The sequence below is a fragment of the Macrotis lagotis genome, chromosome 1 (genome assembly GCF_037893015.1).
Source record: "Macrotis lagotis isolate mMagLag1 chromosome 1, bilby.v1.9.chrom.fasta, whole genome shotgun sequence".
NCBI lineage: Eukaryota > Metazoa > Chordata > Mammalia > Peramelemorphia > Peramelidae > Macrotis > Macrotis lagotis.
Window position 1 is genome coordinate 23,200,387 of NC_133658.1, and position 18,153 is coordinate 23,218,539.

An 18,153-nucleotide genomic window follows, 5' to 3' on the forward strand; every position below is an offset into this window, starting at 1 on the left:
ATCATAGTTTAGGGTCAAAAGATATATTATGTGCTTTGTAAATTCAGATGGCAGTGAATATTAATACTAAATGATATTCTGAAAACAATTACTAGCCAAATCCATTTATTGACACTCAAAAAAAGACCAAGCTGCCTTCTAGGAAACCTATTCTCAAGTTGCAGAGACTTGACAGAAAAGAGCTGTATTCTTGTTTGAATATGGTAAAATGATATGTTCATTGACAAATAACCAAATATACATCCTTAAAAACAAATTTTTCAAAATCAAATAGCTTACTTTAAAACTAGACATAAAATTTGACAAGCTTAGAACTCTGTCCAAAGTAGATCCTGCCATGAAGCAGCAATCCTCATGGCCGGAGGTCCTTGGCAAAGAACACACCCTCATCTTTTCCTTCCTTCTACTGGGGTGCAGAAGGGAGAATGGCAAGGCAAGACACAAGCCAATCAGAATATGCAGCAAGTTAGTTGGTCAGTTGGTCACAAGGAATGTTTTAGCTGCAGGAAAAGGAACTTCTTTCTGGTATGGACTGAAAGTGCAGGGTCAGAAGCCACTCATTTCCAAATACTATAAAATTTTTTTGTCAAAACTAAGCATTTTATAAGTATTCCAATAGAGATTGATGGAAGCTTAAGACTGACTCCTTTAGAAACATCTATCTTAAATTCCATTATTACTTCATTCCAGACTAAAATTCATCCAATCAAAATAAAAGGTAATATCAGATGTTATTTATGAGAGAAAGAGGAAAACTGATATAAAGTTTATAGTATAGAGATATTGAAGGGAAGGCAAAGTGCAGCAAATTAATGAAATAGAAACAGAAAATATCCTTAGAATTTATAAAACGTGATCTCATGTAAGAGTTCCTATACCAACTAAAGAGTCATTTCTCAGGGATGTGGGAAGAAGGTTGAGCTCAGTGACACACCTACCCAACTCTGGAGCATATGGGTCTTGGATTAATCCACACAATTCTGGATACCATGTCAGGCTTTTTATGTTTCAGAACAAGAAGCTGCCTGCCTTATCAAAACTCTTAGGAATAACTGCAATATATTAAAGCTGGGTAATGAATGAACAAGAAGTCTAATTCTACTTCTGACTTCCAGAAAAAAACACAACCAATTGTAGACTGTAAAACTACACAAAAACACATCATAAAGGAGCAAGGATACCTAAAGGAGAAAGGCCACACAGCAGACTGGAGATAACCAGTCTTGGAATCAGGAAGACCCACTTTTACTACCCACTGGCTTTGTGACCTTGGGCAAGTCACATAATCTTTGACTGTCTCTGATAACTCGACACCAGGGTTGTCCAAAATGCGGGACCATGGACTGGACTGCAAATGGTCAGCAGGGCGATTTTTATGCGGCCACCTGTGAGTTTACTAAATGCTTTAGTAAACAAAGTCAAGCTACCGCAGAGCTCTCACCAAAATGGGAAACCAAAATAGTTTGTCTCAATAAAAACTCAGCAAGGTTGGATGACCCTGCTCTATATTATCAAGAGGCAAAACAGGTCCTGAGCCAAGCTGCCTACATCAATGAAATCATAGATCTAATTTAAAAAGGGTTTGGGAAATTATGGGGATAAAGGGGATGACCCAGGAGAGCTGGTAAAAATAAGTAATTTCTGAATTTAAATTTATAATATATTATCATTCATTTCCCATAAAATATTATCTCCTTCAAAAGTGCCGATTGAATTGCTTACCTCATTTCTAGATGGAACAATCAAGAGATCACTAACTTTTCCAAATGGTTGAACTATTTTTATAATATCTTGCTCAGTGTAGCCATCAGTTGGTAACTCTGATACATGAATAATTGTATCACAACGCAAGGATTCATCTTCCCACGGCTGTATGGGAGGAGGAAAAAAGTTATTTGGATTTCTAGCAATCCAAATAAGTCACTATACCCTCAAATTAACAATATTTCTAAAGTTAAAGGAAAAAACACACTAACAAATCATGAATGTTTCAAATACCACGCTTATAGTCACAGTGTCCAAATTTTAGTGTAACAGATGCTGAAAAGCACTTTTTAAATGACACAAAGACATCATATACGGTTCTTTGTAAACAAGTGGACACAAGTAAATCACAATTGTTAACACAAGTGCTTTTTCTTCCCTTAGTAATAGTTATAACTTTTCATTGGGCCAACCATACTCTCATATGGTATTCAATTTTACTGAAAGCAAGGGTTTGAAATTCAGCCCAGTCTGGAAGACAAAACACACTGGCACACTGTTGATGAGGTTATGGAGTGGTTCAGCCAATTTGGAAAACAATTTGAAAGTTTACCCAAACCTAAAACTGAGCCTACACTTTGACCCATTTTTGCCACTACTAGGGTCTACATTCCAAAAAGAGCAAAGTGAAAAAGACTAATGTATGAAAATATTTACAGCAGCTTTTTTTTGTTGTGGTAGACAACTGGAAATAAAAGAATGTGCTCATCAACTGAGGAATGTTTGAATAAATTATAATTTATAAATATAATAGAATATTACTGTACTGTAAAAAATGATAAAAAAAAAGACTTGTATGAAGAGATGCAGAACAAAGTAAGCAGATCCAGGACAACTGATAGGCAACAACATTATAAAGAAAAAGAATTGATAGACATAAGAATATTTAATTAAAGCAATGAGGACCTCAGAACTCCAAAATACTGATATTCTACCCACCTCCTGGACAGATTCAATTAACTACCAAATCTTGCAATTTCTATCTCCAATCTAACTTTGTCTCCTTTTTTCCATTATTCAGCTACCATTGGAATTCAAGGCCTCATTTCCTCATGCCTATATCATTATAAAACCTCCTAATTGTCACCTCCTGGTTTTTTTCGTCCTTCATTCTCAAAGAAGACCATGACATCAGGGAGGTGAGGTCATGACAAGCATGTGAACTGAATTTGAATGAGGAGGTGCTGTGCTGAGTCACCAGCTTCACTTCCTCTTCCTAGGAGATGGCCCTGGATGAGAGGCAATCAGGGTTACGTGACTTGCCCAAGGTCATACAGCTAATAGGTTTCAAGTGTCTGGGACTAGATTCCAACTCCTGTCCTCCTTCCTGACTCCAAGAGGCCAGTGCTTTATCCACTGTGACAGCTAGGTTAAGCCCTACCTTACTGAGATAATAAAGTAATTTTCCTCAAGAGCAGCTCTAAAAAAGCCATCCCTGTCTCCAACCCTTCTCTAGAGCCTCCAGCTTGTAAATTCCTTCAGGACATGGCCCCACCCCCATGGCACATCACTAGGCCTTCTTTCCTGCTCAGTGCCCAGACATCTACAGTTGGACTGATCCATCGCTGGCCACTGGACCCTGATGACTTCAGAAGAGAAAGTGAGGCTAGTGACTTAGCACAGCAACCTCCCAGCCCCCTTTAAATCCAATTCAAGGGTATGTCATGGCATCCCCTCCCTGCTGTTCTAGTCTTCTTTGAGAATAAAATGCACAGCCTTCTTAGGTAGCATTATCTTTTTTTTCTCTTCATCTATTTATACATGTTATTTGTCTGTTGACACACAAGATTTTGTATTTATATTCCCAGATGCCTTCAACAGAGAGCTTCAGGAGTAACTTTCGCCAGTGGAGCCTCTCTTCTCTATAAGAGCATACAACAGCCTTGGGCTTGTCAGGGGAGCATTCAGCCACGTTTTCTGTGCTTAGACAAAGCATCTTCAAGATGCTTTTTTACTCCACCCGATCAAAGAATAACAATCACACCTTCTTGGACCTTTCTAAAGGAAGTCTGCTAAAAAAACCAAAACTCATTTGCAGAAGTCCACCTATGATTGTTTCAGAATTTCCTAAATAACATTTGCAATTTTAGATTCTGTCAAAATTCTCCCAAAGACAAATATTTCTTTCTAACCGTTTTTTAAAAAAAAGCTAACTAGAGGTGTTGATATTTGATTCAAGGCAATAGAAAGTCACTGACATTGAAGTACAAAATGGCATTGTTCACTATTAAGAAAATGAACCCTTTGGCTGCTAGATGTGAAAGAAAAAACAATTCAGGGGACAAGGGTGAAAATTTCCTTGTTCCAGGCCTTCAGGATATAGGGGATGGGCCCCAGCTACAGGCAGGCCTAAAGAGTTGCTGGTACAGGCTCTGCCTCAGACCATCAGCCAGCCCCCTCTCACTTTTGTATTGTGGAATGTCCTCCTGTCCTCACTTCCCCTTACCCCAGACACCCAACCCCCATCAGTTGCTGCCTCCTTTTCTCTATAATCACAAAGCCCCCCAAACAAGCCTCTGACTGAACCACTAGGCACCACATATCTCTGCCCAGACAATTAGCTGAAATACTAAGTTTTCAATATAGACAAGTATAATATACTTGAGACCTTTCTCCTCAAACAATAGCTGTGGCCACACAAGATTTCAGAGCTCCTCCACCCTTCCCTTTCAAGAAAACCCTTCTCTAAAAAACAAAACAAAACAAAAAAAAACAACCACCACTTCTCTAAAGAAAACCCTGAAACTCTTCCCAATGAGCCCGAATTTACCATTCAATCTCAGATCAAAAAACACAACGAAACACCCAATCTGAAGAGTAACTCAAATATATTATACTTTTATATTTTGGCTAATTGTCTACATTTTGTATGGCAACCTATTTAAGTGGCACAACAGATAGAGCACTGGGTCTAAAATCAGGAAAACCTGACTCTGAAACCTGCTTCAAACATTAGATTTATGACCTGGGCAAGCCACTTAACAGCTGTGTGCCTCAGTTTCCTCATCTGTAAAATGGGAATAATACCAAGATTGTGTGAGGATCAAGTCAGATAACAGTACAGCATTTAACATAGCACCTGGCACACACAATAAATGTTCTATAAATGTCTGCTATTATTGTAAGAATTATTTTACTTTTATCTCTGACCAACTACAATAACCAAGTTAGTTGAATGATTACCATTTACAAGTACAGCCTGTTCCCTAGGACATATACAGGACATTTTAAAAAATAACAGTTTATCCAATGACACTGAATTAAAGCAAAAAAGGGAGAAAACTGCTAAAGAACTTCTAAATTATTATTGATCATCTTTATAGTACATTAAAATTTTTGTACTGTAACATACACAATATATTTGTACATAGTATGTTCATATGACAGGGCAGCTAAACAGTGAATAAGAGCGTGGGGCTAGTAACAAGAAGACGAGTTCAAATCCAGTCTCAGAAACTTACTAGCTTTGTGACCCAAGGCAAATCATTTAATGCCGTTTGTCTCAATTTTTTTCACCTGCATAATAAGCTATAAAAGGAAATGACAAATCAACTCCAGAATCTTGCCAAGAAAACCCCAAATGGGGTCACAAGGGTCAAATACAACTGAAATGACTGAACATATTTAATAAAATCTGAAAATAAACAAATATTAAAATTATGTAACAAAATATTATGGTGTCGATGGGGTGTTTTAGCTTCTGATGATTGATCTATATCATTTATTAGTCCAGATAGAATCAACATCACCTCCTAGATATCATGGCAGGCTACCTCCTTATGAAACGAGTTAAGTAATTAATTGAATTTATGTCTCAACTCAAAGCACTATTTTCATAATTGCTAACTTCAATTAATATATATTACCTTGAATGATCTGACTCCATAATTCATCAACTTCCAGGACCTGCATTTTGATATTCTAAGACATCCAGTGTAATGGTCATTATTAAGCAAAATTGTACTATCTTTCTCTTATGATCCTAAACTCTGAAAATGACTATTGTAAAATCCAAATCCTGTCTCATTCTTCTGACACTTCCTGAATGCCACAGTTACTTCTTCCTATTCCACAAATCTATTATTCCCATGCCAGACTCCAAATACACAGAAGAGAAAACAAACATAGGAGCCTAGGGTTTAATCAATCTAAATATTTCAGAGAACAGACTAAGAGCTCACTATCTGGCAATCAGCACTGAGAAAAGTAGAAACTGGGAAACAGGTTCCAAGAAATTACAGATATAAACTAATACCTTATACCACAATAAGTGCCAAATAGATACATGAACAAAATATACAAGGTTACATCATGTACAAATTAAGGGAGGGAGAAGAAAATACTTTTCACATCCACAAAGAAAGAAGAGTGCATCACCAAAAAAGTGTTAAAGAAGATAAAAGGATTCATTTTAATTATATAATTTTTTTTCCACAAACAAAACCCAAAGCATAAAAATTAGAAGGAAAGTGGAGGGAGGGGGAATTCTTAGTTTGAGATAGGTCTCATTTCTAAGATATGTAAGGAATTGATTCAAACTTATCATTCTAAAAAGATATTTCCCAATACATTAAAGATACAGGTAATTTTCAAAAGAAACCAAAGTCACTTATATGAAAAAATGCTTCAGAACTCTTAATAATTAAGAGAAATACAAATTAAAGCAAATCTAAGATTTCACTTCATAATCATATTAGCAAATACAAAAGAGGAAAATGATCGATACTAAAGGGACTTTGAAAAAACAGGCATATTTGTGTAACTGAGAGCAAAACTATGAATTGGTTCAAGTCATTAGGGAAAGCTATTTGGTAACTTTGCCCCAAAAGTCACTAAACAAAAGTCACTAATCCATCAATGCTACTTCTAGCATATTTCCTGAAGAAAATACCCCAAAGTATAAAAATACTTGCAACAATTTCTTTCATAGTAGTCAAGAACTTAAAACTAAAGGAGTGATCACTTTCTGGGGATTTAGTAACACACTATGGTATATGAATGCAAAGGATTATGATACTGCCATACTCTAAGAAATAGCTTCAGAGGGAAGCAAAAAAACTTCTGAGGAAAGGAAAACAATTTATATAATGACAGCAACATCAAGACAAAAACCAACACTGATCAATACAGTAAAAAAATCATGATTTCAGAGAACTGAAGCATATTCACCACTTCCTGACAGGGAGGTGATGGATATCATATGCAGAACTGATCTACATTTTTGGACAAGTCTATAAGGAAGTCTGAATCACTTGATTTTATTTATTGTTAGAAGGGTTTTATTTTTCCTTTTTTTTTGTCAAATGCTCCATGTTAAATAAAAATCTGTTGTAATTAAATTAATAAAACAACGAATTGACAAGATCACAGATCAAATGCAAATACGACAGCTTCCAAGTTTAGAGAGAAATATCTATCCCAATATGATCAAAAACCAGAATGAAAGCTTAAAAAACTTTAAAAACAACGATCCACAAATAACCCCACAGTCATTCTCTGATAGATAAGCAGTTAAACTACTAATGAACACATGGAGGCAGGCTCTAAAAAAAGGCCAAAAAGCAAGAATAATGAAAATTTAACTGAGACATCATCTAATGGCAACAGAAAGGGTGTGAGAAGAAAGACACCCTAATCAAACTGCCTATCACAAAATAAAATAAAGCTACAAGCTCAATAATGAAAAACTAATGATGCTCTTAGAAAACAGATGACAAAAAGATATTTCTTGCCTCAAAGCAAAGAGGAAGACAATCAGGACATAATGTTATGTTTACTCAAAGTTAGATCTATTAACTGTATCAGGTGTTTTTGACCTTTTTTTTAAAAGAATAAATTTAGAGATTTATTCTGTTTTCTTTAGAACTGATAGTGATATAAAGAAAAAGCATATATAAAAAATTTTCATTTATTTAGTAATAATTTAAAACTACTTATCAAAAGGACCCTAAAGATCAACTTGCATCAAATAAATTGGCAAGGATGTTAAAAGAAGGGAATAGTCAATGTTGCAGAGGTCACATGTAAAAACAGGCACATATTTGGTGGAGCTACAAAATGATATAATCATTCTTCAGATAAATTTGGAATTATGCCAAGAAAAGAATGAAACTATCCAAATGTTTGACCTAGAGTCCTGATATAGGTAAGCAAGTCAATGACACTCAGCAACACAGTGGATTGGGATCAGCTACAGAGACCATGTACCAGATGAACTCTGAGAAGCATATAAAGACTTAAATGAACAGATACAAAAAGCAGAGTAAGCATTGCCAGGAAAACAAATGAGAATAGATAAAGGAACAATGATAAAAGAAAAGTAATATAATCTACACTGAATACTCTAAAACTATCATGACTAAGCTTGTTTCCAAAGAAGAGATAGTTGTGGAATACTGCCCTAAGATGTGGGACTCAAATTTGCTGATTAGTTTTATATTTTTTCTTGCCTTCCTCTTGAAAACAAACAAAATAAAACAAAAAAAGTCCTAATTATAAGAGACAGTGGATAATAATTTTTACTAAGCCTTTAAATCCCATAAATCCTTAGAATCTTTCCTGATTAATATCAACAGTCCCTACTACAAGTCAGCTGTTCTCTCTTGAAGTCCCCTAAGGCATATTCCACTCATTCCCTACACTATATGCAGTTTACAGAAAACCCTAAGACATTTGAGGTCCCTTCCCGATCCAGACCTCTATGATCCAATAATCACTTCTATGCCACCACCAGCAAAAGAAATTTCTGGTTAAATGGTTAATTATTTCTCCTCTAACTCATCTTTGTAGGTTTTGATTCTTCCAAGTGTGAATCTGCTCACCAGGAAAACAAGTTTTTCACTGTGTGTTGAGAGTCACGAACCTTTCTTTGAGGACCACTTTCCTCCAGCATCTGTGAGGAGCTGGCATCTTCAGGATTCTTGGCTTTGTGACGAACAGAGTGACTAGCTGAAGAGGGTTCATTCTTTGCTGACCCTACAGTCTTACAGGGGGGTTTTGAACCACTGCTGAGAGGCTTCTGGGTAGAGGATCTTCCCTTTCCACCTGCTTCAAAGTGCTTCTGCTTATTGAAGTCTGTAGGAAAACCATGTCCCAGACTCTGGACTACAGCTTCCAAGGAGCTTCTTTTATCTGGGCAGAAAAGAGAACAACCTGAGTCTTAAAGACTTAAGAGATGTCAGTGATTCAACCATCATAAAAACCAGTGAATAACAATCCCTTCACTACTTTGTGCCCAAATAGGGCATGTGACTGACATGTGGCCATCACCTTTCAGGTTCTCTTGCCCAGGTCTTAATATTAGGTCAATTCTAATGTACTTAAAATCCTTACAAAACATTTAAAAGTCATCTTCACTTCTGAAAAATATTTATAGAAAATTAAAATCTACAGTAAATAGAGCACCGGCCCTGGAGTCAGGAGTACCTGAATTCAAATCCAGCCTCAGATACTTAATAATTACCTAGCTGTGTGATCTTGGGTAACTCACTTAAGCCCACTTCCTTGCAAAAAATTAAAATTAAAATTAACAGATGTAGTGCCCTGCTATAAACAAAAATCATTAATTCTAATTGAAAGCCATTTGCCTTTCTAGTAGATAAATAAATGTGAATATCTGAACTTGCAATAAAACTGAATTTTGCTTCATGATTTAAAACAAGCAGAAGAACACAATGAGGTCAAGACTTAAATTTTTAAATTTTTACAAAGCTTCTCATCTTAGCAAAATAAATTTTAAAAAAATGATCCAAAATATCTTTAATCTTTGGACATTTAAAGAACAGATTCTGAGTAGTTATGCTCTTCCACCCTCCATTATTGCTCAGCAGAATAAACTAGGGAGCTGTGCTACTATGGCAAGTTGCTTTTTAATTTAAAAAAAAAGTCTCAATTAAGCTAAGAAAGAAGAATTAAGATAACCTGATTTTTATCATCAACAAAGTAGTCAACATTGTACCTGGTGACCTTGGTCGTCTCCTTGATGTCCACTCAGAGCTAGCAGATCTTGGGGGCTTAGGACTGCCCCTGAGGGGATTTCTAGACCGATGCGGTGACCGAGACCGGTGTCTGGGACTGAAGCGATGTGAACATCTTGGACTTCGACTTCTTGGTCTAGTTTGCATATAACGACCAGGGCTTCTAGATCGAGATCGTCGTAACTTGTGACCAAAGCTTGGCCCCCTAGATCGCCGGGGACTGGCACTAGATGAGTGAGTTCGTCTCCTTGGAGTCTGATTTTCTTTTCGATTGCCCTCATCTCTGTGAAACAAAATCAATACACCATATTTAAGCAAATCCCTCCTTAATTTCACTTTATTCAGAATTAAGCTAATTTTAAAATTTTAGAATAACTTTTTAAAAGAGTACGCATGCATATACCAAACTCCAACAGCTTTTTAATTTTTCAGAAAGGAAAAAAATCATTTATATAATGAGATGTAGTTGAACACATATTTGGTAAAGAATTGGTTCTTCCAACAAATGTTTTTCTAACAGTCACAAGTACAGAATCATTTGGGGTTTTTAAACCACCGTAAAAGGAATTTTGAAACTTTATTTGAATACATAAAATCAATGCTATGTATATCCTGAGACGCACTGTAGAGCAGTGGTATCAAATTCATTATGGTCAAGGGAAGGAGAAAAGGATTTTATATTTTAAATTTTAGAAAGCAACTTAAGGAAAAAGATATCAAAGACCCCATTGATGTTTTTATACTATCTATAAAGCCTCTTAAGGAAAATCAATTCATTAATTAGTATTTATTAAGGATATACTATATGTGACTGGGTTCAAGGGATACAAAAACAAAATATTAAGTATTTTCTACCCAAGTGGTTTATTTTCTTTGGAAGAAAATATGTGCTTCTATGATTGTATGAATAATATAAAACAAATAAAGCCTGTAATGAAGTCTTGCAAGGAAAGTGGCAGCTTTATGATTAGAGAAAAGGGGATATGTAAGAAATATTGTAAAAGCAGAGTTGACAAGATTATCAGCAAACTGGACAGTTGAGTATAATTGATGCTGGGATTACAATGGTTGTATCCTTTACAATTACAGAGAAATATGGAAGAGGAGAAGGTGTGTGTATGAGGAAAAATAATGAGGCCAACTGTACATGCTGAATTTAAGCAGAGTACAAGATATCTGGTCAAAATGTATATATGGGGGGGGCAGTTAGGTGGTACGGTGGACAGAGTACCAGTCCTGGAGTCAGGAGGACCTGAGTTCAAATCCAGACTCAGACACTTAACAATTACCTAGCTGAGTGACCTTTGGCAAGTCACTTAACCCCATTGCCTTGCAAAAACTAAAATATATATATATATATATATATATATATATATATATATATATATATTCATTCCATTGACTATAAATGAGATGATCAGATCACCAAGGGAGTAAAAAGAGGAAAAAAGAAGTCTTCATTTTTAAAACACCCACTCTTAGTAAAGCACCTAGTTAGTGGGTATGACCTGAAAGAAGAGCCAGAGAAGGAGAATGAGGAGAAATGTACTACCATGAAAGCCTAAAGAAGAGACACCTCTAACCACTTTCACTACAAACTCTCCTCCTTTGAGATTAATGTTGCACTGCAGTACTGGAAGGAGACCTGGTAGTGTAGTCATTTGGAAGGAGTCAGATCTCACAGTGACAGAGGACAAGAGCAGTCAGAAAAGGGTTAAGAGGAAAGGCAGTTTGTTCTGGTTAACTCAAATGGGTAGAGAACTAGGAACAATAACATAAAAGCAGATTTCAGCTCAATTTTTGTTAATGGAACTCCACAAAGGGAATAGGCTGCTCTGGAGAGGCAGTGGATTCCTTTACCATGGAAGGATTCAAACAGAAGTTGGAAGTCCACTTGGGAGGATGCACTAGATCAGAATTTTGATCAAGACACTGGCTTGGATTCAATCAACCAGGTAGATTTATTAAATCCTGACTGTGAAAGCACTGGAAATCTAGGAACAAGGACTGGGACAATCCCTAATGGGGAAAGGCTACAAGTACCTATTAACCCACAGTATACAAACACACGAAAAGTAGTTTGGGAAGTTGGGCACCAGCAGCCAGAGGAATCAGGAAAGGCTTCATTTGAGCTCTATCTTCAGGAACAAGGATTCTAGCAGTCAGAGCAAGGATGGAATGGATGCAGGAGTGCAACTGGTCCCAGAAGAAAGGCAGTCAAGAGATGGAGGTGAGGGAGTGAAGGCAAGAAGGTTAGAGGTCAACAGTGTGAGTCAAGGAAGGGGAAAGCCTGTCCACTGAAGCTGGAAAGGTAGATCAGGGCCAAGTTGTATAAAATTTTAAAAAGCTAACAAGCCTTTTTATTTTAGAGGCAAAGGAAGTCACTAAACTTGGTTGAATACAGAGTCCCACAGTGAAAGTTATCCTTGAATTAAAGTAACTGTTCCTGAAATTGCATACATAACAATCTTGCGACCTAAATAATACCTCCCTCTGACATGACCCCATTCTGTAGTGAGTAGAGGGAGGAGTGCATCACAACATTGGATCTCCGTGTTTCAGAATGGTCAATGAAATCTCAAATAACATGTTCAACAAACAATCATCTTGATACAGAACCTCCGGCAACAAATACAAAAATGGATATTTTTGCAAAAGGTACTTTTTTGCTGATTACTAGCTCAACCTATTTGAAGACAACTTACTAAAGTAGCAGTGAAGATGGAACACTGCAGTCATGAAAATGTAAAAGACTCTAGCTTCTTGGAAGGAAGCAGAGACAATGACTTGTTGACAAAGGTCTGTAGAGTTAAAGCTAGGATTTTTCCAATAGAAATGTATAGCTGTGAGAATTGAACTATAAATAAGTTGAGCACTATAAATCAATGCTTTTCAAACTGTTATGCTGGAAAAGACTTTTAAACGCACCATGGATGATGAGATCAAATCAATCAATATTTAAATAAGTTAATTCAGATTTTTTATTAGAAGGGCAAATACTGAAACTTTAATAATTTGTCCACATAATGAGAAGACAGGACTCATTGTAAAAGATTCTGATATTGGGAAAGATTAGAGGCAAAAAGAGAAATGAAAAAGAATAAGATGGATATAAATATAGTGATACGGAAGTGATGAATAAGAATAGGTAAGAAATTTCCAACAATGTCCTGAGCTTGGACAGTCCTTAGGAGACAGTGAAGAATAGAAGGGCCTGACATGCTGTGGCCCATAGGAGCATAAAAAGTTGAACAGGACTGAACAACAACAATTTAGCACAAATCATTACCTCCTAGAAGACAGGATCTCAGGATTCCAATCAGGATATCTATTTGGAGAAGAAACATTAATGAACACAACTAGATTGTCAAATGGTAATTTAAAATCAAATGCTATAGAAGCACAACGTCTTTTTTAGCTTCAATAAAAAACACAGGTTATTTCAAAACATGCCAAGTATACAAGAGAAATTTCCACTTTTTAAAAATAGGTAACTTATGACTTAATATGCTGCTCTTAATCTAATACAGATGTTCTTTTAGACACAAAGACTAAGTAACAGGTTATAATTCAATTTTTCAAAGTAAAAATGTTCTTACTGCAGAAATCTCTAACTAAACGATAAGAATTTTATTAAGTCAACAGTAAGTCCACGTATCAAAGTGTTTTGCAAAATTTCGGACAGGAATAGACTATTTAGTAATAGGGCATAGGTAAATTTGACAATCAAAAAAAAATTACCATACACTAAAACTTAGCATGTAACTTAAAATGTTATTTTTTCTTTTAGAAAAAACAATTACTTAATTGTTTAAACACTTTTCATAAAATTAGATTCTTTAAAAGACTTCAAGTGCCATCAACTCGAACTGGAACATGTTTATTTATACTGTCTTTTCCCATTAGAATCTAAGTTTTTTGAGAGTAGGATTATTTTTGTTTTATATCCCTAGCATTTAATATTGTCTGAAGAATATACTGGTGCTACCTGAATGATAACTGATTAAGTTTATTTTCTGATAGTCTCAAAATTCTTTAGGCAACACTGCAACTTTAGCTAGTAGAGTGCAAAGATCCATGAAGTTAATTAACTAACAAGGGTCATTCAACTTCCTTTTTAAGTCTAATTTACAAAAGATGCAGTATAATTTTAGATAAAATAGTCTGGTGGGATTTCCTTTAACTCTCATGACTTGAGGGAAAACTGTAGCATTATAAAAACAACCATCCTCATCAGTCAGGCAAAGATTCTAGTCTCTTAAACAGTCTGCACATAAAATAGAACCACCCTCCAGTTTTCAAGCTGAATTCAGAATCACTGTTTGAAACATGAAATTAATGTGGTTAGGTTTTTCCATATGAGGCCCAAACCTCAGCACATGATGTGGTTGCAGCAATAGCAACTTTCAATAATGAAAAGAGCATCAGTCCTGGAGTCAGAAAGACCTGAGTTAAAACACTCAGACACTTAATAACTACCTGTGTTACCTTGGACAGATCACTTAATCCCACTGCCTTGCAAAAACAGTATCTCCACCCCCCCCAACCCCAGTCAAAAAAATAATGAATGGTGAACTCGTGCAACCTTGGAAAAGAACTTAACCTCTCTCAGACTCAGAAGGAAATTAGGATACCTAATGAGGAACTGTGGGCCTATGCAAGAAGTCACCAGCTATAGCACTGAGAATCCATACCAACAAAGAATATTTTCCTTTTATGGTACAATTTAAAAAGTTCACCACACACTCTTAGCAGTTCTCTGGAAAGTATCAGATAACAAAACAGCCTCCCCAATTATCCAATGCTTTGTTGGCTAGAATGGAGCCTGAAAGTCAAATACAATGAGTCTACCAAGATACATGGCAGAACGTGGAAAGAGACTTTCCTCCAGGCCAACACTCGCCCTCTCTCCCTCTCCTTGAGGTTTAAGAAGATCCCTGAGATGTAAGAAATAAGAAAAATATTGTTTTTGTTGCTTTCTAGTCCTACTAGTAGGGTAAGGCTACGCTTGAAAAATTCAGTAGAAAAGTACCAAATCTCATGAATTGGGAGAATAGAGAAGTAGCAGCAGTATATAATTTTCCTAGTTCACAATGATGGAAGGTACCTTTTTTCCTGATATGACAAGCCCTGTCATCAATTCTATCCCAACACCCTGCCTCCTCAAATTACCTCCTAACTATGTAAATGATAACCTCCCCCCCCCCCCAAAGGAAGATCCTAGAGGGCAATCAGTGAGAATTTTCATTTTTATCTTTATTTCCCCAGTACCCAACCCTTACACATCAAGGATGTTTGATATCTGACTAATGAATGAATGAATCCTAAAACATGTAAAGAAAAGTTAAAAAGGAACTCTTTAGTTCCAAAGTAGGCCTTTCCAAGAGGAACAAAAAAGATTTACCTTAAAAAAAAAGATACTGTGCCCAGCCCAGAGAATAGTGGCAAATAAGGCAAAAGTTACTAGACAAAAGTCTTATCATTAAAAAGTCCAAATACTGTATATGTCTATAATATTAACAAAAAACTCAATGAAAATGCTTTATTATTATTTTCCAGGTTTCCATCTGAAAGTTACCAACACATTCTAAATGTCTTATCTAATCAAGAAAAAATAAGTTTCCTTACTGTTGACGTAACTGCCGGCAGCTCTCTATGTGGGCAGGTGTATTCTGATGCTGAATCCAATTCTATTAGAAAAGGGAGAAAAATGCTGAAGTTAGAATGTCATACCAGATCATACCCACCATAATTATTCTTAGGGTCAGAGCTGTTAATTTTTTCAATTTTCTAAAGTTATTATAGTAACTAATCTGATCTCCAAAACTAAAACGCAGTTAACTATTAAAATTTATATTCAATAAACTTGAGAAAGACAAGAAAATAAAAGTCCCAAATAAATTCAATAAATGTAAACTAAAACAAACATTTTATTGACCTTATTTCATAGGCAAGACTTCAAGTCTAAGCTGTTCATGTCTCAGAAAGAGTTCACTAAATTTTTTTTAAATGAAAGCCTAAAGGATAAGTGTTTTGTTCATTTTTACCAAAAGAAAAATGCCATTGACCACCTAGGTTTTAAAGAAAATGGTCATTGTGACATGTGGCCTCCAAATACATGTACTTAAACGGTCTGTAGTAAAAACCCCAAACTATCAAAATCTTATCATTTATGATCTACCACACAAGGTTATAGTTTCATGTTCTAAAAATACAATTCAAGTTTTAAAAGCTTGCTTTCATTTTAAAGTTATATCAAATTATGAATATATAGTAAAAGAATTAAATATTGGGCATTATTAAATTAAAGGTCATTGAAGAAATAACAATAGAAAGAATTGTGCCCTCAAAGAACAAATGTACCCCAATTAGCTCCTGAAGCACACAAAAAACCCAATACAATCCTTAAAGTGAACCACCTGAAAACAAAACAGTTTAAAGTTGTTTTGTTTTTCTAACATGAACCAGAAAACTATCTCATATAGTAAGGCCCCAAAAGAGTGCACACAATTCCCTTGTTTCATATACTACTTTACTGCTACCATTATAGCTGAGGATACATAGGTAAAGCCATCAAACTGCTCCTACTGCAGAATTTGTCTGAGAGCAGAAAAGGCAAAGCTATTTCATATAGCTGCCTCTGCACAAACAGTCGTTTAGGTGTATATAACCAGCCTGCCTTTTTAAGACCTCCCCAGGAAATACTGACTGGAAACTAATAATGGGAAATTCTGACAAACTGCCAACAAATAACTAGTCAAAAGAAGGCAACAGTAGCAGTACCTACAGGATGACAGTGCTTCCACTTGTCTTTTTGGGTAAGAAATTTCCAAAAATGGCATCCAGATTATCAAAATGTATAGAAGGCAATTTTTACCTCTTAAGAGATAAAAAGAAATTTTCTTTTACCTATCTTGAGGTCATAGGATGTAAGAAGACTCAAGAGAGTATTGTTTATAAAGTCTAAGGATTTCATCTTCTCTTTACTACCTCCCTAAAGGGAATCACTTTACCACTAACAATGTTTAAACATCGTAAGGTCATCAATTATAGCTTGAAGGGAACCAAGAGGTCATCTGCTCCAATCCCATTTTACAGATGAGCACAGGCAAGTCCCGAACAGTTAAAGGACTTGCCCAAAGAGGTATAGCCAAGGGTAGAGACAGGATCTGAATTGGCTCCAAATCAAGCAGTCTACGTGTTATCTACTTACTGGTCTAACACAGTACAGCTTTTTTAACATTCCATAATGTTATCAAAGTCATATTTTTCTAGCCTTTCCTAGAAATACAATTTATAGTATACACATATACTCACATTTATGTACAAGCCCCTGATGCTACTTAAAAATTTTATTTTTTTCCTGATCCATACAAGTGTTTAAACATTCTGCCATAATGAAAATTTTACAATAGTCAAGATTAGAAGTAGAGACAATTTTGTAATCCTGCATGAAGACAAATTTAATGCCAAAGAAACATGAGAGGGAAAATAAAGTTCCATCTTTAAATAGAAAGTAAACACAAAACTGGAAGAGACCTTAAAGGTCATCTAATTCAATTCTTCCACCCAAGCAGAATGTTCTACAACATGCCTGACCAGACTCTGTTTAAACACTCTCAATGACTGAGAAACTAGATTTCAAAGCTACCATTTCTAATTTGGAGAAATACCTCTGATAGGAGACCTTTTTTTATAACAAGCTGAAATCTACCTCCTTGAACTATATATTAAAAATTCTCCGAAATCAGAAATGAAATCTATGTGTACATACAAAAATCAAGCCCAAATACACATTTTATGTATGAGAGAATCTGGCATAAGTTCCCTCACATACTCTTATTTTCACCTCATAATCTCTATTGTAACAATCCTCTAGTCTTCTCCAGGACAGAAGATAAAAGATCATTTGATTCCCTCCCCCAAACAGAGACCCTGTTTCTAAAGGGCCTAAAACTAATATGTTGACAACCCAAAGACACCTACAGTAAAATTATCTTGGGTCAACGTCTCCAGCTCCAGAAATGAGCTTCAGAGGCTGATCCTTAGTAAATAAAAGAATGTGGTTAAGCGAAGAGAAGATAAGGATTTAGACTAAATGAGAATAAGACCACAGGGAGACTCATAGCCCAGATATGGGCAAAAATCCACAGGCTTTAAAAACAATGGTTAAGGTACAAAGCAAGAAGGGTCTTTAACAAAAACCTGTTCCTGTAGGAAGGATTTTTCCCCCTTCTATTTTGAGCCCAAAGATTTAGACTACAAATTACAAAGGTATTTAGCAGATAATAGTTTACAAAAGCAAATGAGTAAACAAACTACAAAAGAAATTCATCCTGAACATATTTAAAGTTTATTTACTATATTAAAAAAAAGATTCTACTTTTTCCAGACACTCTTCAAAACCTATAAA

At 35.7% G+C, this 18,153-nt stretch overlaps 1 protein-coding gene across 7 annotated transcripts in view; it reads right to left on the minus strand.

The window, feature by feature from the left end:
- The window catches only part of ZNF638 (zinc finger protein 638), a 146,688-nt gene that overhangs the window by 46,673 nt on the left and 81,862 nt on the right, over positions 1-18,153 (minus strand). For 6 of the 7 annotated variants that reach the window (XM_074195913.1, XM_074195911.1, XM_074195917.1 and 3 more), the window contains 5 exons: positions 15,369-15,430; positions 13,030-13,068; positions 9,722-10,023; positions 8,627-8,895; positions 1,723-1,869 (listed from right to left, as the gene is read on the minus strand). In XM_074195913.1, the coding sequence (XP_074052014.1) occupies positions 1,723-1,869; positions 8,627-8,895; positions 9,722-10,023; positions 13,030-13,068; positions 15,369-15,430 (819 nt within the window). The remainder of the gene's footprint in view (positions 1-1,722; positions 1,870-8,626; positions 8,896-9,721; positions 10,024-13,029; positions 13,069-15,368; positions 15,431-18,153) is intronic. The other variant, XM_074195915.1, reaches the window with a different exon arrangement.